Source organism: Diaphorina citri, unplaced genomic scaffold (genome assembly GCF_000475195.1).
Source record: "Diaphorina citri unplaced genomic scaffold, Diaci psyllid genome assembly version 1.1 scaffold187, whole genome shotgun sequence".
Lineage (NCBI taxonomy): Eukaryota > Metazoa > Arthropoda > Insecta > Hemiptera > Psyllidae > Diaphorina > Diaphorina citri.
This window is the reverse complement of record NW_007377624.1, coordinates 194,922-218,040: the sequence shown is the minus strand read 5'-3', so window position 1 is coordinate 218,040 and position 23,119 is coordinate 194,922. Positions and strand designations below refer to the sequence as shown.

Here is a 23,119-nt window from a genome sequence, read left to right as displayed (position 1 = left end):
TTTTTCGTCCGTTAGGTAGCGCCACTATGCAAGCGCGCTAGCGGAGGAGCAGAAAGAACTGCGCAGAAACGTATGCGCCTTGGCCAGAGAAGGGGGAGGTGGAATTCAAGGACTATAAAGTTCGGTACAGGGAGGGGCTCGAACTGGTGCTACGCGGACTCAACTTCAAGGTCAACGGAGGAGAAAAGGTAATGAATGTACTTCGAGAGAAAAGGGATTTAATATAAGTACCCCCCCCCTCTCTCTTTTTTGAACCTCGGAATTCCCTTTGCATTACTTCAAGGCACATTCTTGTACATCCATATGTATCTAGGATATCACACTAGGCTTGCACACCGGAGGTCCCGGGTTCGATTCCCGGCAGAGACCAAGTTTTCGGTTCTGTGCTTGATATGTATTAGTTATAATTTCATGCTTGTCTTTCTCATTTACAGGTGGGAATCGTAGGCAGAACCGGTGCCGGTAAATCCTCTCTCACGCTGGCTCTGTTCCGTATCATAGAACCAGCAGATGGTACCATCATTATTGATGGAGTTGATATTCGAACTCTCGGACTACATACACTGCGGTCTCGGCTGACTATTATCCCTCAGGTAAATTAATCCGTAATGGTAATAAAATTACTTTTTATTCAACAAAATCAACACATGAAAATAATAAAAATTGAGAGACAAAATAAACATAGAAAATATACAATAATTGTACAATATAGAAAATATACAATAATAGAAAATATACAATAATTGAAAATATACAAAACAATTAACCGAGGACCGAAAATTCGAGAGTGGGGGTAAAAATCTCGTAGTGGGGATAATCAGCTGATTAAAAAAATCAGCTGTTCGCATTAACCGACAAAAAAATGGCGACTCTATCGTTAACCGAAGTCTAGAGCTTGGTTTAGTATGGCAAGAGGGGAAACGTAAACCTAAAAGTGGTTAACGCCCCTCACGTCATAAACACACTTCCATGTGAGGGGATGTAGTGGCCTTGAATAAACCGAGCTTCGGTTCCCGGTGAATTGTTAAATAAAATACGACAAATTAAACTTGTTTGTTTTTTTATAAGGCAAGTGGTATAAACCCAATGTGGCTAGACATGGGGGGGGGGATTATTATTTTTACTTCGTCTTTTTATTACTATTATTTTTTGAAAAATCTTTTCCTTATGTTTAGTGGTTGGTACTTTTTTTCTGTAAAGCAGAAACGAGGTCAGCTTCCATACGTGTACCGTGTTTATTTCATACAAACAACAATTTTGTTTCGCTTATGTACCTACAAACGTTCATTTTGCTTCGTTTTTGTACCTACAAACATCCATTTCGTTTCGGTGTTTCAGGATCCGGTTCTATTTTCTGGAACTCTCCGCCTCAACTTGGATCCTGTTGGTGAAAGTTCTGACGAAGCTATATGGAAAGCACTCGAGCTTGCTCACTTGAACACGTTTGTGTCCAATCTACCTGCCAGACTACAACATGAAGTCAGCGAAGGAGGTGAAAACCTCAGGTATGAAACTTTCGTTTGTACTTTCTAGAAGACCTGTGAACTGAGGTGTGTCCAAACATAGTCGACCGGCCGTCCATGAACGAGGTGAACCTATCTTGTCGAAGCAGTGTGGACGTGTCAGTCGATACCGATCGATGGACGGTCGACACACCTTAATGGAAGTCTAGAAATCGAAAATAGGGAGGACAGGATAGGAGAAAGTCAAGCTTTCAGAGAATGAACCTTATTTGTTTCGGACAAAGTTCGCCCCGGGTGGGAATGGAACCCGCGGCCTTGCGCTTACAAGGCAGACGCGACACCCTCTAAAAGCCCGTTTCCACTTGTCTTGAGTTTCATCCGATTTTTCTCCGAATACAAACGACACGATTTTTTTTCCGACCGACACAAAATGTCCTGGTAGGCAATGTGATTTAAACGAGAGTGTTCCCATTTACGTACGACACGATTTTTTTTTTTCGAACAAGTGGGAACAGGCCTTAAGCTGACTAGTAATCAGGCTGGCGAAAGGTATTTGAAAATACCTATAAATACTAGTGGTTTAGTATACTTCACTGTGTATTTAACCAACAATGTCCTCTCTGTATTTCAGTGTGAGTTAGTTTTTGAGTGTACTTCACTGTGTATTTAACCCACAATGTCCTTTTTTTTTTTAAGGAGCTTAAGAGAGAAGAATTTATTATTCTTCATGTTTTGATCCATTGTATGCGCTGTTTGAACTTGCTTCTAGCTCTGACCTAGATCACATGACTGTTTCAAGGTTTTGTATACATATGTACATGTACACATTACAAACCACTTAATTTCTTAATTTTATAATACTCAGATACTTATTGACTTCTTGTACAAGTACTTACTTGGTATGATAATACTTATTTTTATAGTCAGATACAGATTCTAACCCTGAAAGATTCCTTGGGAAATTGTTTTGATATCAATCAAAATCTGCACCAGGTTAGGTTAATCAACTACTTTTAAGTGCCTTTATTTTGTTCCTTATGTTCATTTGTCTTTGAATGTCCATGGTTACTTCCAAAGAATTTATTTTATTTTTCATTATTTGATGGTAAAAAAAAACTCTTTTTTTCATTTGCTCTTTTGGAGAGAATTAGTTCTTAGTTAAGTATAAAAATGTTATTAATATACGTAGGTACATACGTGTATTTGATGTGAACGGATGATTTGTATTGTCCTTTTGGACTAAAGCTATTCGAACTTTGCTCTCTTGCCAAATTTCATTGAAAGAAATTAATTTGTTCCCTCTTTTTTATGAACATTCCTCTGGGGGAAATTTCGGTTAGCTCACAACTGTGATGTACTTAATCCTTGATTGTTTTTCACTATTACTTTATATCGTACTTTCTACCTTCACAAAACACAATGGAGCAGTTGCAAATGGGTAAAAATTATAAATAAATGGTCGATTCCTATGTAAAAAGTTGGGAAAAATCCAAATCTGAGGTCAAAATCCCGAAAAAATAACTGTAAAAGTACGAAAATTCAATTTTTATTTTCCGTTCTAATGAAAGAGTTCAAATATGTGTGACGTCAGACTTTACGCAGTTGTTTTTTTTTTTTTCGTCCGTTAGGTAGCGCCACTATGCAAGCGCGCTAGCGGAGGAGCAGAAAGAACTGCGCAGAAACGTATGCGCCTAAACACATTAATGCGTTGCCTGCGAGGGAGCTTTGCTCGGGACATTTGATGTGACGTCACCACCTACGGGAGCGTATGTCGTGACGTCAAAGTTCACGATTTACCGGTATTTTTTAAATCGATTTATCTCGGGATCTAGAAGTCGTAGAAGAAAAAGAAAAATTCCGTTGGTTCTCATTTTTCCTGCTCTATGACTTTGAAACATCACCCGAGTAAGCGCAACTGATCTATTGGTACTTACTGCATTTCCTTGATGTGTGTACTGTGTACCATTTTATGAAGCCCTAATCGTACTTACTTTTCTTTTTATAATTTTTCGAGATTCATTATAATACGTACGTACTTATTTTGTAATTTCCACGTGAAAATTACATATCTTTTTAGGTAGGTATTACCCAAAATGATTTAACGATCAACATGACATTCGTTTCAGTTACCTACTCAGGAATCATTTTGTATAAAATTGTACTTCAAAAACTCATTTAGGCAGGTGTTTTTTTACTCATCGAATTATTTTGACCTTTATCATTTTATTCTGCCACTGTTTTATTATTTTTCATTATTATAGTGTTCTTCATTGTTATTTTAAAATGATAAAAAAAAACGAGTTTTATTCTTTTATTGGTGTAGGCCAGAATACGAAAATTGGGATCATCTGTGAGAGAGCTATGACCTTTATCATTTTATTCTGCCACTGTTTTATTATTTTTCATTATTATAGTGTTCTTCATTGTTATTTTAAAATGATAAAAAAAAAAACGAGTTTTATTCTTTTATTGGTGTAGGCCAGAATACGAAAATTGGGATCATCTGTGAGAGAGCTGAGAGAGCACTTTGTGAAGCAATAAGAACAAGGACCATCAGACGCAAAAGAAAAGCATGGACTTTCGTTCTTGACGTTTGACAAACGATCGTGTATTGCCCGTTGCATAACAGGAAAAATTTCTAGGCGCAAGATGTGTATTACCTCTATGGCATAGAAGAACTCACCACAGAGGTAATCAAGTTCGCACGTGTGTTCAAAAATGTAAACAAAAAATTCTAAGAATCCTACTTGAGCTCCTTGAAAGAATAAAGTAAAGAATCTAAAAAAAAAATGGTCAAGTGATTTTTAGATCAAGTTCAAGTGAAAATTGATTTCCATTTCTTGATATTACCCCATAACCCATTAGTTTTTACTCTGGTTATTTGAAAAGCCAGGATTAGCCATAATCCAGTGACTAGAAAAATCCTCAAACACTGTTCATCAACACTTGAATCATGGTAAGTCCTGAACTTCTAGAAGATAAGGATCCTGGTTGGGTCTTTGAAGGAATAAAATGGTCTACCCAATACTAATACTCTAGTATCAAGAACATTGTTGGTTAAAATTGTCAAAATCAAAATACGAAACCACCTAAGGAATAAAATGGTCTACCCAATACTAATACTCTAGTATCAAGAACATTGTTGGTTAAAATTGTAAAAATCAAAATACGAAACCACCAGGGTTTGTAGGATTACCTAAGGTCACCACCATGTAGGGTTTTTTAGATGGAATCTAAGTACTTAATGGTAGTGTACTGTATGGTATGAGGTACCTTTGGCAGAACCCAATGTGCCTGTTCCGCAAACATGAAACAACAACAAAATTGGGGAATTGTCCAGTTTTATGATTCATTGATGTACCAAATTTGTACAGTAAAATGAATTCTGTTTATTCAATGCCGTGTCTGTTGTGCAGTCAGAGACTATCATTAATTGCCTTCATTTTTCATTTCTTACAGGGTAAACAAAAGAAAACCAGGAAGATTGCCCAACAAAGATTTGCCCAGATGAAGAAAATGATCAAACCCACAGATTCTAGAATGTAAGTATGGCCTATTTGTTATAAATGGTTTTCTGACAGGTGCCAGCCAGGTTTCACCAAGAAATCGGATTTTTAAGCATTATTAAATGACCATGGGTAAATAACGTCCGGTTATAATGGTTAAATATATTTTCAACTAATTAGCAGATGAAATTCTGCTAGTGGTTCACTCCTCATGATCTTAAAACATTTTCAGTTGGTGTAAACCCATATCTAGTCTTAGGTAACTGTATAAATAAGTTATTTTTATTGAATAAATAAAAAAATAAATAGGTAAAATTACATGAAAGATACCTACTCACTCATGTTTTTATTATTGCAGAAAAGAAGACAAAAGAGTAAAAATAAAGAAGAAAGAAGATCCTCAAGAGTTGAAAATTCACAATGCGTAAGTTGAGCCCTTTTCTAACACTGCACCAGGTTAGGTTAATCAACTACTTTTAAGTGCCTTTATTTTGTTCCTTATGTTCATTTGTCTTTGAATGTCCATGGTTACTTCGAAAGAATTTATTTTATTTTTCATTATTTGATGGTAAAAAAAAAACTCTTTTTTTCATTTGCTCTTTTGGAGAGAATTAGTTCTTAGTTAAGTATAAAAATGTTATTAATATACGTAGGTACATACGTGTATTTGATGTGAACGGATGATTTGTATTGTCCTTTTGGACTAAAGCTATTCGAACTTTGCTCTCTTGCCAAATTTCATTGAAAGAAATTAATTTGTTCCCTCTTTTTTATGAACATTCCTCTGGGGGAAATTTCGGTTAGCTCACAACTGTGATGTACTTAATCCTTGATTGTTTTTCACTATTACTTTATATCGTACTTTCTACCTTCACAAAACACAATGGAGCAGTTGCAAATGGGTAAAAATTATAAATAAATGGTCGATTCCTATGTAAAAAGTTGGGAAAAATCCAAATCTGAGGTCAAAATCATTAGTTCATTACCTACTAAAGCTTGAATATTGATCATTGCTGTCTGCCCAAACAAAATGTTGGAGATCTAGGGTACTTAAAATGATCTAAGAGAAATCTCCAACATTTAGCAACAAAGAGTTTGTTATGTTGATATATTATGTACTATTAGTTCATTACCTACTAAAGCTTGAATATTGATCATTGCTGTCTGCCCAAACAAAATGTTGGAGATCTAGGGTACTTAAAATGATCAAAGAGAAATCTCCAACATTTAGCAACAAAGAGTTTGTTATGTTGATATATTATGTAGGTTGTATATAGTGTCATTGAAAAACAAATTGTGTGTTTTTATTCCAGGTATTCCTTACATTACTGACTGTGTATTGGGTGAAATTGAGAAGCTAGGACAGAAGTACAAGGTAGCCTTAAGAATAATCAAGGATCCTCGGTTTGAAAGAATTCCTTGCATGCACAAAGGTACCTATGCTGATGATTGCATTGTCAATCGAGTCACACAGGTAAGTTTGATAAGTTCACTCATATCCGCCCAGGGCGGGAATTGAACCCGTGGAGGCAGACATGTTACCAACCAAGCTAACTAGGCTAGCTATTCTTGTTATTTGTTAATACCCTTTTGAGAAAAAAATAATTAATAATAGTCCCAGCCAGCCTAGCTAGATTGAAGGGTAGCATGCTAGCTTTGTAAGCGCTAGGTTGTGGGCTCGATTCCCGCATGGGGCAAACTTTATCTTACACAGATAAAGTTTGTTTTAAGAATGGCTGGCTTTCTCCTATCCTATCTACCTTCTCTCTTTGTTTTCGGTCCAATAAGACCTCAGCAGATCCCTCTAACTTTTTTTTTTTTAAACTTTTTTTCTTCTCTGTGAAGAGGTGTGATTCTTGACATAAAATTTATTGAGGTGCATACGTAAGTATACTCAACAAAATTAAAATTCCTTTCCATTATGCTAATGGCTGGCTTTCTCCTATCCTATCTACCTTCTCTCTTTGTTTTCGGTCCAATAAGACCTCAGCAGATCCCTCTAACTTTTTTTTTTTAACTTTTTTTCTTCTCTGTGAAGAGGTGTGATTCTTGACATAAAATTTATTGAGGTGCATAAGTATACTCAACAAAATTAAAATTCCTTTCCATTATGCTCATACTAAAATGTTCCCCTGTTGTCTCTTTTCCAGCACAAATGTTACATCGTGGCAACCTGTGATAAAGATCTGAAGAGAAGGATTCGCAAAGTTCCCGGAGTGCCCATCATGTATATCTCTCAACACAGATACACAATAGAACGTATGCCCGATGCGTACGGTGCTCCTAAGTAACACCATTGTGCAACATTCCTTGTGATAATGGCATACTTTTCCCGTTATGGTAATTAAGTATATGTTGCATTTTCGACCAGGGACCCATTTCTGAAAAGAATTGTGTATTTTTTGTACAAGCCTAACGTTCCACTTTCTATGACCTTTATGTATAGGGAACCTATACAAGGTAATTGTGCAACATTCCTTGTGATAATGGCATACTTTTCCCGTTATGGTAATTAAGTATATGTTGCATTTTCGACCAGGGACCCATTTCTGTAAAGAATTGTGTATTTTTTGTACAAGCCTAACATGCCACTTTCTATGACCTTTATGTATAGGGAACTTTCTATGACCTTTATGTATACAAGGTAATGAGAAAGTATTGCAATCGGTAAAAAATAATAATAATAATAATAAATAAGAATTTGGTTATAGTGCTACTGATTGATAAGTAGCTTGTTACAAGACCTTGTTTATACTGCAAGTGTTAGTGTATGTTCCAGTCTTCTTCTATGAGCATCTTAATAATAATAATAATAATAATAATAATAATAATAATAATAATAAAATACAATCTTACATTATAAAATCAAGATCCATTCACTCATTCACATTTCATATTCACACACTGATCGCTCTATCTCCTCAACCACAACACCTAGTATTGTTATAAATATGAAAGGGGTTGTTTAGGTATAGAAAATAAGAACAATTTGTTTAATAGGAATAAATAACACTTTATTTTATTGTCTTGGAATGAATTGTGGAAGAACACATTGTTAATCATAAGATTTTTTAAAAAAAAAAAAAAAAAAAAAAAAAAAAAACAATATTGTTATAAATATAGAAAGGGGTTGTTTTTTAGGTATAGAAAATAACAAGAATAATTTGTTTAATAGGAATAAATAACACTTTATTTTATTGTCTTGGAATGAATTGTGGAAGAACACATTGTAAATCATAAGATTATGGAATGTTGTTATGTTACTGCTGTGTAGGCGTATACAGATTATCACAGGTTTAAGGGTCCTCACTAAAATTTTATGTTGAAAAGTTGACTAAAATATTGAAAAGTTTTTTTTTTGGAACTGTAGGTACTCACTAACTCATTATACAAGGGAAATTTTCCTTTTTCTTATCCATACCGTTTTCCTAATTATAACATCCTAGGATTAGACCCTCGGACTTTTTCGCATGGCGTGCTTATAATTATGATTTATGATCATTCGGAATCAAAGTTCTTTTTCGACTTTGTTTTTATCCATACCGTTTTCCTAATTATAACATCCTAGGATTAGACCCTCGGACTTTTTCGCATGGCGTGCTTATAATTATGATTTATGATGATTCGGGATCAAAGTTCTTTTTCGACTTTGTAGCATTTTTCAATGGAAGACTACAAGACTAGATTTTCTTACTAAATTGCTAAGGGAAGACGGTGAATTATTTCACAACCAAGATTCTAGGTCCTAAGATAGACTTCTTATACTAAATGAGCCTATAAAGTTCTAACATACTTTGCTTTGATTAGCCCTGGAAATAATCCAGACTACCAAGATACTTTATCACCATAGATTATTTATAGGTACTTACCTAAAATTGCTATGAATACATGGGGACCAATGAAAATTCTACTTAAATTTAGAATCTAAAGCACTACAGTAAATTGTAGTACATATTTAAAACACTTTTGTATGCGTTTTCTACGTGTCTATAAAATACTTGCGTTACCTTTCGAGGAGCCGTTCATAGCGATTTGTCATAAAAGTCATAGTAAAAGACCCTGTAGGAATTTTAGATTTCATCGGAATCACATATAAATTTTGTTCTGGATTTAGAGTCCCTTGTTGTAATATCCTACCGTGGGTGGGGGATTCAGCTTCTTGGCTCGCTCCTGGAATAAAAGATCATTCGAATTTAACTCTCGGGAATTTCAGTACTCTTCTGTTTAATTGATATTTTGTTTCTAACGTGTTTTCTACGTGTCTATAAAATACTTGCGTTACCTTTCGAGGAGCCGTTCATAGCGATTTGTCATAAAAGTCATAGTAAAAGACCCTGTTGGAATTTTAGATTTCATCGGAATCACAGATGAATTTTGTTCTGGATTTAGAGTCCTTTGTTGTAATATCCTACCGTGGGTGGAGGATTCAGCTTCTTGGCTCGCTCCTGGAATAAAAGATCATTCGAATTTAACTTTCGGGAATTTCAGTACTCTTCTGTTTAATTTATATTTTGTTTCTAACGTAGCTGTGTTTCGCCTAGTGTCTAGTGGGTACACCTGTTGATGTGGCCTTACTTTCTCTCTTTTTGTTTTCAATCCAGGCAAATCAATCCTGATGACCCTGAATGACTCAGCGCCAAAAATGTTTTCTGCATTTTGGCACTTTTTAAATTCGTCTCATCATAAATTCGTCTTTGGGCCTCAATTTGAAGAAATACCTACAACAATGCTATTGTTTTTATTTGCAAAAATATGTAGAGCGGATTGGAACACATCACATGCCTTCAGGCACACTCCATTTGTCAAACCTGGACCGTTTTCCTTGCCGTTGGGATCAATAAAATTTATTTTGAAGAAACCATTTACTGATGTGCTCAAATATAAAATTTCTCCTAAGGGAAGGCTCCAACAACATTGCTATTGTTTTTATTTGCAAAAATATGTAGAGCGGATTGGAACACATCACATGCCTTCAGGCACACTCCATTTGTCAAGGGTCCAGGTTTTCCTTGCCGTTGGGATCAATTTATTTTGAAGAAACCATTTGCTGATGTGCTCAAATATAAAATTTTTCCTAAGGGAAGGCTTGAACCCACGACTTCTACTTGACTTACCTGCAGCTCGGGCTCCAGGCTTGAGATTTGGATGGGAGTCTGCTGAGGGAACAGAGCACAGCACATGGGTGTGGTAAAGGTTAGGAATACTGCTAGAAGACCTATTTGAATGGCAGTGGGAGCCCACTTGAGGTGTCGGATGGTGCCTTTCCTCTCCAAGTAGTTGAGAATGACAGGGATACCAACTGGAATAAAAACGTGTTAGGGTAAAATTATGAGAGGGGATTATTTTGAAATCGAACCTGGAAAGAATCGGGTAGTTTGCCAAAGTATTTTAGACGAGGAGGATTCAGCTCTAAGTTTCAATAGTGAAGCCATTGGTCTAAGAAAAATAAAAAATCCTATCCTACTAGTTAGATCTTTTATCGCCGGGGCACACTTAGAAATACTGGTTGCTACTCACTTATTGTAGCCACTCAATCGTTCTCATGGAGCGGAGTGCACCCCAAACTCCACCTCCGGTGTGCAGGCTTAGTGTGATACCCATTCAGCCACGCAGGTTACTCCTATTATACCAAGTTAATTCGCAAGAAACTCACTCATCCCGGGTGTGGCCATTCCAATCCGACTGACAACCACCATGGAAATGCCCGTGACGGCCGCCTTCTGTGAGTTCCCTATCAGATTGTTGTTGGCGTCATACACAGGCAGACCGTCTGTGATCTCCTTGTTCCGCATGAATGGAATGTTCACCATGTTGGCCGCAGCCACGGCGGAAAATGGCACAAGCCGAGCGAAAATGGGCGGCGCTTTCTGCGAAAAAAGAGGACTTTTTATAGAAAGAACAAGAGAACTTACCATGGAAAGAAGATGATGTACCTCTCATGCTACCTTCTTCGTTTGTATTAGATTGATAAGAGTTTAGGCCTACCTAATTTTAGGAACGTAAAATTAATTTCCTGATTCTTAAAAGTATGACGTTCATCGGAAGCTCATTCCATAAAGTCCAGAAACGGATGATGGAAGTTAAAAGTGTTTGCAGCACTTTTTTCCTGTGATTTATCGAATGTAAGTACCTGGTACATCTTCGCACATGAAATAATAATGATCCATGCGAGTTCTCCGTCCACCCCTTTTAAAGAAGACAAGACACATCAGACTTACTTTCGCTAGGGGTCTGACTTACTTTGGCTAGATGGTCCGACTTACTTTGGCCTTCGGTTAGATGGTCTCACTTACTTTTGCTAGGTGGTTGAGAGACAGGGCGGTGGCTACTGCTGATCCAGTGGCTGCACAGTAGGATTTGATCAGCAATCTGGAAAACAGAATTACTATTAAGGTAGAAACACAGTACCATCACGTCACGTGACATGACGTAACGTGATGTTAGTGTGGCTGTCCTGAACGAAATTACCTACAATATTGTGAGAAAACTTTGAACTAATCAAGCGCTTCTCACGACTTTACCTTTAGGCACAGGTCACTCAAATTTTGCAGACAGCATGGTGATCAAAAGTGTCCGCGGGCCGAACATACTACATCTTTCTGACTTCACGTGACGTGATGGTAGTGTATTTCTACCAAAAAATCCTATCCTACTAGTTAGATCTTTTATCGCCGGGGCACACTTAGAAATACTGGTTGCTACTCACTTATTGTAGCCACTCAATAGTTCTCATGGAGCTGAGTGCACCCCAAACTCCACCTCCGGTGTGCAGGCTTAGTGTGATACCCATTCAGCCACGCAGGTTACTCCTATTATACCAAGTTAATTCGCAAGAAACTCACTCATCCCGGGTGTGGCCATTCCAATCCGACTGACAACCACCATGGAAATGCCCGTGACGGCCGCCTTCTGTGAGTTCCCTATCAGATTGTTGTTGGCGTCATACACAGGCAGACCGTCTGTGATCTCCTTGTTCCGCATGAATGGAATGTTCACCATGTTGGCCGCAGCCACGGCGGAAAATGGCACAAGCCGAGCGAAAATGGGCGGCGCTTTCTGCGAAAAAAGAGGTCAGATTGTTGTTGGCGTCATACACAGGCAGACCGTCTGTGATCTCCTTGTTCCGCATGAATGGAATGTTCACCATGTTGGCCGCAGCTACGGCGGAAAATGGCACAAGCCGAGCGAAAATGGGCGGCGCTTTCTGCGGAAAAAGAGAACTTTTTATAGAAAGAACAAGAGAACTTACCATGGAAAGAAGATGATGTACCTCTCATGCTACCTTCTTCGTTTGTATTAGATTGATAAGAGTTTAGGCCTACCTAATTTTAGGAACGTAAAATTAATTTCCTGATTCTTAAAAGCATGACGTTCATCGGAAGCTCATTCCATAAAGTCCAGAAACGGATGATGGAAGTTAAAAGTGTTTGCAGCACTTTTTTCCTGTGATTTATCGAATGTAAGTACCTGGTACATCTTCGCACATGAAATAATAATGATCCATGCGAGTTCTCTGGTACTTTCTTGTTCCATATGAGATCTCTAACAACCTGGTAGAATTTTCCTCCGCTTTCTATTCTTTGAGTTATTTCTATATCTAGTACCTTATCTAATTATATTTACCTTTTTTCTTTCTTTTCTCCCACGAAAGACCAAAACAGAAACTCAAAGATCAAGCGGAGGCGAAATTAATGCCTGAGGCATTCTCTGCCGTTGAACCGTTAAACAAAATATTAACACTTAACAATAAACAATTTATTAATATCTACTTAGGTAGTGATTTGTAAGTTATTACTCGATAATCTCGATATACCTCCGTCCTGAATTGTACACTGATTCTTGCCTATCATCTTTCTGTTGGAATTATTGTATCCAGGTTCTAATATGTAGCTTCAAATGTCAAGTTTTAACACTTTATGTGCTTCGTCGCTCATATTGAGACAATCCTTGGTACTTTCGCTCCTAACGATCATTGTGATTTTGGGCTTGGTACACAACGTGTTAAATAGCTGCTCCTTCCATCCTTAATCTTGTTTGGGTTTGTGCCAGTGGCATTCATTCAAATAAGTTTCGTTACGTCTGAGGTATGTACGAATGTTGCTGTGTTAGGTAACTGGAACTTGGCCTGGAACACTGCCGTGTGCTCAAGAACTGTAGATACAACTATGTTGGTAGGTACCTTATAGCAATAATTTTTCCATGAAATATATAAGACCTTGTTTAAACTGCGGAAGTAAAGGGACTTTTCAGTCTCATTCTGGCAGGATAAACAAGGTATATTCTATTCTATTCTTTTTCGGCGGATCCTGGTTCATTCGAACCTTTGGCCATACATTTCTGGAAACCCCCTTGGGCCGAAATTTGAAGTTTTGAGGGATCGAGGTAAATTGGTAGGCACCTAATCGTTCTAATCTAAATAGCTAAATACCCATTAGAATCGCAGCAATCGTTAGGTGTAGATAGCCCTAGATATACATAGATTACATTATGTATATAATTATGTACTTACCTACGCCTATCTTATCGTCATAGGTATTATTAAGTACAGTTTTGTTAACATTTTATATATAAAAAAAAGTCTTAAACACCCGCAATAATATTTATGTAGGTAGGTACCTACAAATCTATTAATTATTTTTTATCTAATAAAATCAACAATAGAACGACAGTATCGTTAAATTGAAGCACTCTAGCGAGACTAATTCTTCAGCCTTTGTAGCCTAATGGAAAAGAAAAAAATTGCCCAACATTTCCCCTGTCAGCCCCGTGGATGCAGATTACCACCCACTTTTTAGCGAGTTCTCCGTCCACCCCTTTTAAAGAAGACAAGACACATCAGACTTACTTTCGCTAGGGGTCTGACTTACTTTGGCTAGATGGTCTGACTTACTTTGGCCTTTGGTTAGATGGTCTCACTTACTTTGGCGAGTTCTCCGTCCACCCCTTTTAAAGAAGACAAGACACATCAGACTTACTTTCGCTAGGGGTCTGACTTACTTTGGCTAGATGGTCCGACTTACTTTGGCCTTCGGTTAGATGGTCTCACTTACTTTTGCTAGGTGGTTGAGAGACAGGGCGGTGGCTACTGCTGATCCAGTGGCTGCACAGTAGGATTTGATCAGCAATCTGGAAAACAGAATTACTATTAAGGTAGAAAATACTAACTTTGTCAATTTCTCTATCAAATACAAACTGGACATATTTCAAAGCATGATGGACTGTTTATATGCCAAATGTAAGTACAAGCAAAAAGAGTAGCTCTGTGCACAATAGGCACATCTAGGTCTGATATAAATCCAAAACTTACCTAAGGTAGAAACACAGTACCATCACGTCACGTGACATGACGTAACGTGATGTTAGTGTGGCTGTCCTGAACGAAATTACCTACAATATTATGAGAAAACTTTGAACTAAGCAAGCGCTTCTCACGACTTTACCTTTAGGCACAGGTCACTCAAATTTTGCAGACAGCTTCCATAATTAATGATGAGACTTCACGTGACGTGACGTGATGGTAGTGTATTTCTACTTTTAGATTTATAGTGTTCCGGTGTTCCCATTAATCCCATTTTCTTCAAAGCCGAACCGTACCTTCTGGTACATTTGTATTTCTTCAAATGAAGTTCCATTCTAATCTTTAACTTCGCGGTGCGTCGAAGGGTTAGAAATTTCATCCAATGGAATGGCGGTCTTAGTGAATGAATTAGTCGTTGATCTTTATCTCGGTGACCTACTAGGTCAGTGGTTTCCAACCTTTTTTGCCCGCGTACCCCTTGGGTACCCGGATTTAATCCCGCCAAGATCATAATCAGTACCGGGGGTACGCATACCTAGGAATTCTAAACACACTCAGTACCTTTTGAAAAAAAAAATCAGTACTGTTTTTGGACCGTACTGCACTGATGAGCAGTTAAAATTCAAAATTTACTTTTGTCCGCCATTACACATTTTTTTCTCGCATACCCTTGGAGGGTCTCGCACGTACCCACGGTTGGGAATCGCTATACTAGGTGATGCTTACGATTCGTCTACTGGACTACCTCCACTCCTGTTTGTGTAATTGACAACTGCGTTGAACGATTGATTGAACCATTGCCAAAACACGACAGCTGGGGTAGATCTGAAAAGAAGAAAAAAAAATGTTACTTACCTTCTAATGGTGAATTTCAAAAAAATCCCACTTCATGAGGAACCACAGACATCGAACATCGAAAAATAAAACATCGATGTTCGATGTTTCCATCGAAAGAAAAACATTGATGTTGACATCGATGTTTTTGTTCCGATGTATCGATGTTTTCAAAACATCGATGTCGATGTCCCAACCCTGGTCAGCGGGAGGAGCAGCACGCAGCAGTCGTAGCACGTTTCACGTTCACGATTTTTCCATTTTACCATTTTTCCTTCTTTCTTTCAGGGTGAATTTCAACTCACTCGGCATTTTGCCGATCGGATCTGTTTGAATTTAAACGAGATCATGCCGAGTAAGTGGAAACGCACCATAAGGCTAAAAACTGAGTGGAGAGCAGAGCATAGAGCTTTTTGATTTCAGCTGCATGCGGTTTGAATTCGTCGCTCTGCACTATGCTCTTCGTTCTTAGTAGCCATTAGTGCACTGTGCTCTCCGTTTTTAGCCTTAGTAGCCATTTGGTAGGTACCTTGAGAAGCCTACTCTGCATTAAATGATGAAATGTCTCAGCTGGGATTGATCCCGCGTCCTCCTGTATACCAGACAAACTTCTTGAGCCCTACTCCACTCGTACTTAACCCATCCTTAAGGGCTGTTTGCCCCTATAATCCTACATCTGGGCTTTTTGAGCATGAACAGAGCCTCACTCCTTCGCCGCTTTTGCGCATATATCAACCTATAGGTGAATGAACGAAGTAAATTTCGAATTTTTCACAAACTTCCGTCATACTTATTCCGTGGCCGAGTGGGTAGGTAATTAGGTATCACATTATGCTTGCACGGCGGAGGTCCCGGGTTGGATTCCCGGCGAGGTACTATGCTCTTCGTTCTTAGTAGCCATTAGTGCACTGTGCTCTCCGTTTTTAGCCTTAGTAGCCATTTGGTAGGTACCTTGAGAAGCCTGCTCTGCATTAAATGATAAAACGTCTCAGCTGGGATTGATCCCGCGTCCTTCTGTATACCAGACAAACTTCTTGAGCCCTACTCCACTCATACTTAACCCATCCTTTAGGGCTGTTTGCCCCTATAGTCCTACATATGGGCTTTTTGTGCATGAAAAGATTTGTAGGGGCTTAACCCGTACTTACTTGTAGAATGTTAACATGGCTCCCGTGATAAACACATTCATGGGGACTTGAGCCGACATTCGGCCGAAGATGATCATCTTCTCTCCTGTTTGCGGATGGAAGGCCGAGTCCACAAGGTCCTTCGCTCGCCACACCTCGTCCAGAGTTTTCCCCGGAAGCTCTTTGCCTTTCTTGTAGTCGTCAACGAGTCGCTTAGCCTCGTCCAGTTGGGAAGGCGAGGCCAGAAGGTTGATGGGATTGGTCGTGTTGAAGAAGTAACGGGCGCGACCCCAGTAGGTGTTTTGGTCCCATCGCGGCTTGTCGAGATTCACTTGCGGAAGGTTGGACATGTCAGTGAGGAGTCACCGATGATCCCGAGGAATTCTAAACACCCCCAATACCTTTTAAAAAAAAAAAAAAAAAAAAAATAGTACTGTTTTTGGACCGTACTGGACTGATGGGCAGTTAAAATTAAAAATTTACTTCTGTCCGCCATTACACATTTTTTCTCGCGTACCCTTGGAGGGTCTCGCACGTACCCACGGTTGGGAATCACGGCGAGGTAGAAGTTTTTTCGGCTCTGTGCCTGGAGCTCGAGGTGCACTCCGCCTCGTGAGGGCAATTGAGTAGCTACTTTAATCGAGTAGCGACCAGTGGTGGCATTGCCAGTGTAAAATGATAGGAGTCGATGATAATAAATTGTGAAGGAGGCTCTTAGTAATGCTATAGGTACCTATGCTTTTAGGCGTTAAGTCGCGGGTTCGATTCCCGGACGGAGCGAATTTCATCCTAAACAGGTGAAGTTCGTTCTCGGAACGGCTGGCTTTCTCCTGTCTTCCTTCTCTCTTCGCTTTCGGGACGATTAGACTTTAGCACTTCACCCGGCGAGGTAGAAGTTTTTTCGGCTCTGTGCCTGGAGCTCGAGGTGCACTCCGCCTCGTGAGGGCAATTGAGTAGCTACTTTAATCGATTAGCGACCAGTATAGTGGCATTGCCAGTGTAAAATGATAGGAGTCGATGATAGGCTCTTAGTAATGCTATGGGTATGCGTGTCTGCTTTTAGGCGTTAAGTCGCGGGTTCGATTCCCGGACGGGGCGAATTTCATCCTAAACAGGTGAAGTTCGTTCTCGGAACGGCTGGCTTTCTCCTGTCTTCCTTCTATCTTCGCTTTCGGGACGATTGGACTTTAGCACTTCACTTAGCAGTTATCAGTCCCCCTATCAAGTCTTGAAAATAATAATAAGGTACGTAACGTGACCCAATTTTTCCGTTCCTGTAACTTACTATGCCTTACATATTCAGGAACGGGCTCAAAAGGGAAAATGGTTCAAAAGCATGGCTCCTAAAATATAGGAAACGGAGTTTGTAAATAGGTAGGAGGTACAAACCTTTTGTCATCATTATGAAATTGGCGTGGTTTTTCCGACACCGACGTTTTTTGATTCTTGAAAATGCATCGTATGAAACGATCTTACTTCACAAAAGCCTCTGTGTTATTTTTGTACTACCTCTGTGGCTAATCAGCTGACCGCACCGCACTATCGAGTTTCGACGATTTTCGAAATTTCGATTTTAAAAAGATTTTTATTAAAATCAATACTTAGAATCATTTTAATTATTTTTTCAATTTTTAATGCTCTGTTTTCTATTTGATCGATTTTATATTGAGCGGCACCCGGCACCAACTCTAGTAAAATCAGCGAAAGTGGTAAGTTATTTTCACCTCTCAAAGACCTCCATTTGTTGCATTGCCGTTCATCCGATCTTGCAAGTAAGTACCTTCATAAGTCTCTGATTAGGTATTTCATATCCATGTGCTTTAAAATTTAGATTAGCCATCAAAAGGGGGTTCTAAATGTTCTCAGACTGAGGTTCACCTTGTCAGGTTGTGTGGGGGGTTGATTTCAATCCTGGTTTGACCTGGCAAGGGAGGGAGGGGGGGGATCAATCTGCAACAACTCTTCTCTCTTGGTGAATCCCAACATGAAGCTGGTCCAGAAGATATCACCCGCATAATAAGGGGCCTTTTTTTCTCTCAAGGTCTGTTCCCACTTGTCATGAGTTTTATTGAAATTTTCCCCCAAATGTCCTTGTTAGCACCTTGACAATTTAATTTAAATGAGTGTACCAATTACATATTATGATATGATATTTTTCTAAATGACAAGTGGGAACATGCCTTAAGGGTAACCAAGGTGGTGCTCACCTGGTAAGAGGTATTTACTTAGGTAGAATATGCTTTAAAATATACTGAGCCAAATGAAATTCCGACCACCTAGAAATTTTGTTCTAGATGTAATGTACGTACATGCTAGTTGGTTATTGGGTAGAACATGTATTTTACCTGCACTAAAGTTTGGTTTGGACCCTCAGCTAGGTATTTAATTGAAATTGTCATCATTGGTTTGATTAGTGTCAAATTACCAAAAATTAAATTTTCAAGGTGGTCGGAATTTCATTTGGCTCAGTGTAGTACAGTCTCCATTCATCTGTTTCAGTTCTTGACATGAAAAACTTTTCATCATCCTTGTGATTCATAAAGACAACTTATCCCCATAGGAATCAAATTTAAATGGAAAACAAGTTCAGAAAACCAACAAGACTAAGAGGAACTCCAGCACATAAATATGTCAACTTATACAGTCTGGCGATTACTACAGTCGTCTCTGTCATTGGAGCTGGTCTTATGTAAGTATTGGAATGGTTTCAGCTGGTCTCTTTATGTCATAAAATCAGTTACCACCCCCCCACCCCCCTTAAATGAGAAACAAGGGGTTCTTTTGAACATATTGTCAGCCCAAACTCAAAGAGGTGTAAGTGTAAAAATCACAATTTTGAGTTATCATGTGTATCAGATGTAAAAAAACATCCTCTGTAACAAACACAAAGATGTGTAAGTGTATCTTAAACCATTGAATATTTACATTGATTTTTTATTCCAGCGTATGTGATAGAAAAATCCCAATTATCAATACCTATTTGCCAAAAATCTGCTGGAAAAACATACATAGCATGCTTTAAAAATGTTTTAACAAATAGGTAAACATGGACTCTGTGAATATTGTGCAGTAGAAAGGGCTCAAAAAATAAATTCAAAAAACTTAAAAAACAACTTATTTTGGCCCTCCTGAAAAATGTGATTTTTGCACTTACGCCTCTTTGTGTTTGAAACAACAATATCATTACAGCCAAATGAAATTTTTGTGCCACCTGGAAGTGTTACCTATTCTACATGTTGCAACAAAGTGGTTTTCAGAAATTACAAAAGAAAGTACTGTTAGTTTTTAGGTTTTTTTGATAACCATCAATCTGTTGCTTAAAACACTGCCTACCATATCAGTGAGGAGTCACCGATGGCGAAATCTGAAATTAGAGAGGTTTTTGGTGTTGAATAAATAATGTTACTCACTGCACCACTGAGGTTAAACCAACCTCAGTGGTGCAGTGCTTGGCACGGTGGACTTTGAATCTGGAGGTTGGTGGTTCGGGTCCAAGTCAAGTCACAAAATTAAGCGTAGTATATTAAGCGGGGAACGACATTTGTGACAAGCATTTATGCTTAACACAATCAAAATTCCTTTGTAATAATGTTACTTTTCCGTTTGTTATCCCTCCCTCGCCTTGCCAGTAGAATGATACATGCTGGTAGGGGAGTGAAATCTTATACTACAAGCTAGGAATTTGGCAGAGACCTAGGAATAGTTATACAATTTATAGAGAATAGATGCCTACTTGAGTTTTTATAAAAACTTTTATTAATATACCTACTTATTAAAAACATCATTGGGCATTGGGTGATATCATTTGATGATGATGGTTGGCAACACAAATCCCTCTGGTACATTTGAAAGTGAGTTTTTTCTGGTGCTAATGCTTACCAAGTTAGATTAGTGCCAAATTAAGCTGTACCTACTTAACCCCAGTTGATCAAGGATTCAACTCAATCCAGAGATAATCTGAGGTGGTTAGCTTCAGCGTTACCAAGCTAATAGCTATATTTATATTGCAATGACGTAGAACAGTGGATATTACAAGTCTTGAATTTCAACCTGTGATAATCATACCTCTTATCGATTATTCATATTGAATCACTTTGACACGGATTATTTTACATATTTTTTTATTTCATTAAAAATTGATCAAGTGCACAACGTATCATCTAACACTAACTTGTATCAGTGAGGAGTCACCGATGGCGAAATCTGAAATTAGAGAGGTTTTTGGTGTTGAATAAATAATGTTACTCACTGCACCACTGAGGTTGAACCAACCTTAGTGGTGCAGTGCTTGGCACGGTGGACTTTGAATCTGGAGGTTGGTGGTTCGGGTCCAAGTCAAGTCACAAAATTTAGCGTAGTATATTAAGCGGGGAACGACATTTGTGACAAGCATTTATGCTTAACACAATCAAAATTCCTTTGTAATAATGTTACTTTTCCGTTCTCTTTTGTTATCCCTCCCTCGCCTTGCCCAGCTATCTTGAATTTTAGTAGAATGATACATGCTGGTAGGGTAGTGAAATCTTATCTTACTACAAGCTAGGAATTTGGCAGAGACCTAGGAATAGTTATAAAATTTATAGAGAATAGGTGCCCACTTGAGTTTTTATAAAAACTTATTAATATATTAAAAACATCATTGGGCATTGGGTGATATCATTTGATGATGATGGTTGACAACACAAATCCCTCTGGTACATAATACCTATATCTCTTGAAAGTGAGTTTTTTCTGGTGCTAATGCTTACCAAGTTAGATTAGTGCCAAATTAAGCTGTATCTACTTAACCCCAGTTGATCAAGGATTCAACTGAATCCAGAGATAATCTGAGGTGGTTAGCTTGCAACTTCCTTGAATTTCGCACTCATTTGCTTACCTTTACTATGTTATTGATATTTTTCCGGGCAATTTTTTTCGAACTACTTTTTTTACAGTGTCGGGAATTTGATGAAATCAGGGAAGAATGTTTTGATTGTGAATGAGGAAATATGAGAGCATCTTTCTGTTCAAAGATTGGGATGAAACATTTATTTAACTGTTTCGCTGATAAGAGGAACAGGCAGCCAAAGTGATAAGACCAAATCAAATGTAGGTATAGTTTGTTCAGTACTTTCGCGTGAAAGTGAGCTAAGCTGTAGCTAGAGTATGTTAGAGAGAAGAGAATAGAGAACCTGATACCTATGTTTTTTACACCGATACACCTCTACCTATACCTATCACCTACCTGTTACATAAAAAGAGGGTGAGATTATTATTTATGCCTAATTATTTACTGATAAACGGCTGACAGACCCAAGACTGGTGAAGAAAAGATCTCCATTTCCTATAAAGTTGTGTCCAAACATAGTCGACCGGCCGTCAATCAATTCAACGGGGTGAATCTATGTTGTCGACAAAAAAAGTCTTGTCTTATTTGGCCTAGGTACCTACTTACCGGAAGATTTCACGTGTTTTTCAAAACCACTGAACTTCGCAAACACCTTGTTCAGTTTACACGCCTATATATGACTTCGACTTTTGGCTTGCTCAATGAACATTTCTGTAGGTACGTGATAATGTGTTAAGTATTACGATCATGCAAACATGTGTCGGATTTTCCATGGGGTCATTGTCGATTGGAAATGCATGATCAATTAAAATAGGTTTCTTCATAAATACCAAATAATGTTTATTTTTTCATGTTATAGTTTGTTATTAATTAATGTAAAAGTTAGGGTAAAAGAACACTCAAATAAGCATCATTCAATAGGATAAGGAAAGTCGTGTGATGTTCACACCAGATTTTTATTCCAGTGTATGTGATAGAAAAATCCCAATTATCAATACCTACTTGCCAAAAATCTGCTGGAAAAACATACATAGCATGCTTTAAAAATGTTTTAACAAATAGGTAAACATGAACTTTGTGAATATTGTGCAGTAGAAAGGGCTCAAAAAATAAATTTAAAAAACTTTAAAAAAAAAACTTATTTTGGCCCTCCTGAAAAATGTGATTTTTGCACTTACGCCTCTTTGTGTTTGAAACAACAATATCATTACAGCCAAATGAAATTTTTGTGCCACCTGGCAGTGTTACCTATTCTACATGTTGCAACAAAGTGGTTTTCAGAAATTACAAAAGAAAGTACTGTTAGGTTTTAGGTTTTTTGATAACCACCAATCTGTTGCTTAAAACACTGCCTACCATTCATTTTTATCTTCCTCCTTTAAAATTGCAAAAGATGAAATAGGTGGTGTAGCTTTGGGCTTCAACAATGTTGTACTTAAGTAACAAACACAAACATTTCAAGATGAAATTGTAAATCAGACTGACACCAACTTGCTAATTATTTCTTCCTACCATACATTTTTATCTTCCTCCTTTAAAATTGCAAAAGATGAAATAGGTGGTGTAGCTTTGGGCTTCAACAATGTTGTACTTAACAAACACAAACATTTCAAGATGAAATTGTAAATCAGACTGACACTAACTTGCTAATTATTTCTCTTGTGCTTTCTTTTTCAGAATATATTCCCCTGACATTCTAAGTGATCCTAACTCAAGATTTAATAGACTTAGCAGATTTTTTGATGACCCTGAAAAAGATCAAATACGTAACAAATTGAACAGACAGCTGATGAAAGCTCCAATTAGAGAAGAAGATGCACTGAGGAACATTGAAATTGCCAAAGGGGAAGCATAAATGATCAACACTTCAGTGCAGTGACCAAAGCAGTATAGTAGAAAGATGCACTGAGGAACATTGAAATTGCCAAAGGGGAAGCATAAATGATCAACACTTCAGTGCAGTGACCAAAGCAGTATAGTAGATAGGTACAACAAAAATGGAAGAGAAGAAAAGCATATATTTCCAAAGGTATGTAAGTGTCTAAATTGTCATTCAAATTCCT

The 23,119-nt window shown here is 38.0% G+C and overlaps 3 protein-coding genes across 5 annotated transcripts in view; 2 read left to right on the top strand and 1 right to left on the bottom strand.

The window, feature by feature from the left end:
- The window catches only part of LOC103505654 (multidrug resistance-associated protein 1-like), an 11,826-nt gene extending 10,278 nt beyond the window's left edge, over positions 1-1,548 (top strand). The window contains exons 8-10 of the mRNA XM_026820947.1: positions 99-188; positions 435-593; positions 1,339-1,548. Coding sequence (XP_026676748.1) covers positions 99-188; positions 435-593; positions 1,339-1,533 — 444 coding nt within the window. The 3' untranslated portion in view covers positions 1,534-1,548. The remainder of the gene's footprint in view (positions 1-98; positions 189-434; positions 594-1,338) is intronic.
- A 2,667-nt stretch (positions 1,549-4,215) lies between these two features.
- LOC103505652 (rRNA-processing protein FCF1 homolog) lies at positions 4,216-7,659 on the top strand. The gene is made up of 6 exons (XM_017442516.2): positions 4,216-4,419; positions 4,923-5,005; positions 5,328-5,393; positions 6,236-6,443; positions 7,120-7,429; positions 7,614-7,659. The coding sequence occupies exons 1-5, from the start codon at positions 4,417-4,419 to the stop codon at positions 7,258-7,260; spliced, it is 501 nt and encodes a 166-aa protein (XP_017298005.1). The 5' UTR covers positions 4,216-4,416; the 3' UTR covers positions 7,261-7,429; positions 7,614-7,659.
- Positions 7,660-8,502: 843 nt separating this feature from the next.
- LOC103505638 (sideroflexin-3) lies at positions 8,503-21,735 on the bottom strand. 3 transcript variants are annotated; one of them, XM_026820940.1, is made up of 9 exons: positions 21,105-21,735; positions 20,425-20,431; positions 16,250-16,599; positions 14,994-15,092; positions 14,020-14,095; positions 12,045-12,173; positions 10,623-10,707; positions 10,084-10,268; positions 8,503-9,139 (listed from the first exon to the last, which is right to left on the bottom strand). In XM_026820940.1, the coding sequence occupies exons 3-9, from the start codon at positions 16,576-16,578 to the stop codon at positions 9,080-9,082; spliced, it is 963 nt and encodes a 320-aa protein (XP_026676741.1). In that variant the 5' UTR covers positions 16,579-16,599; positions 20,425-20,431; positions 21,105-21,735; the 3' UTR covers positions 8,503-9,079. The 3 variants fall into 3 exon arrangements, with proteins under 3 accessions (XP_026676741.1, XP_026676742.1, XP_026676743.1); XM_026820941.1 differs by lacking the exons at positions 10,623-10,707; positions 12,045-12,173; positions 20,425-20,431; positions 21,105-21,735 and adding an exon at positions 11,812-12,025 and having other exon boundaries at positions 16,250-16,578; XM_026820942.1 differs by lacking the exons at positions 8,503-9,139; positions 10,623-10,707; positions 12,045-12,173; positions 20,425-20,431; positions 21,105-21,735 and adding exons at positions 9,240-9,414; positions 11,812-12,025 and having other exon boundaries at positions 16,250-16,578.
- Between the last annotated feature and the right edge of the window lie 1,384 nt (positions 21,736-23,119).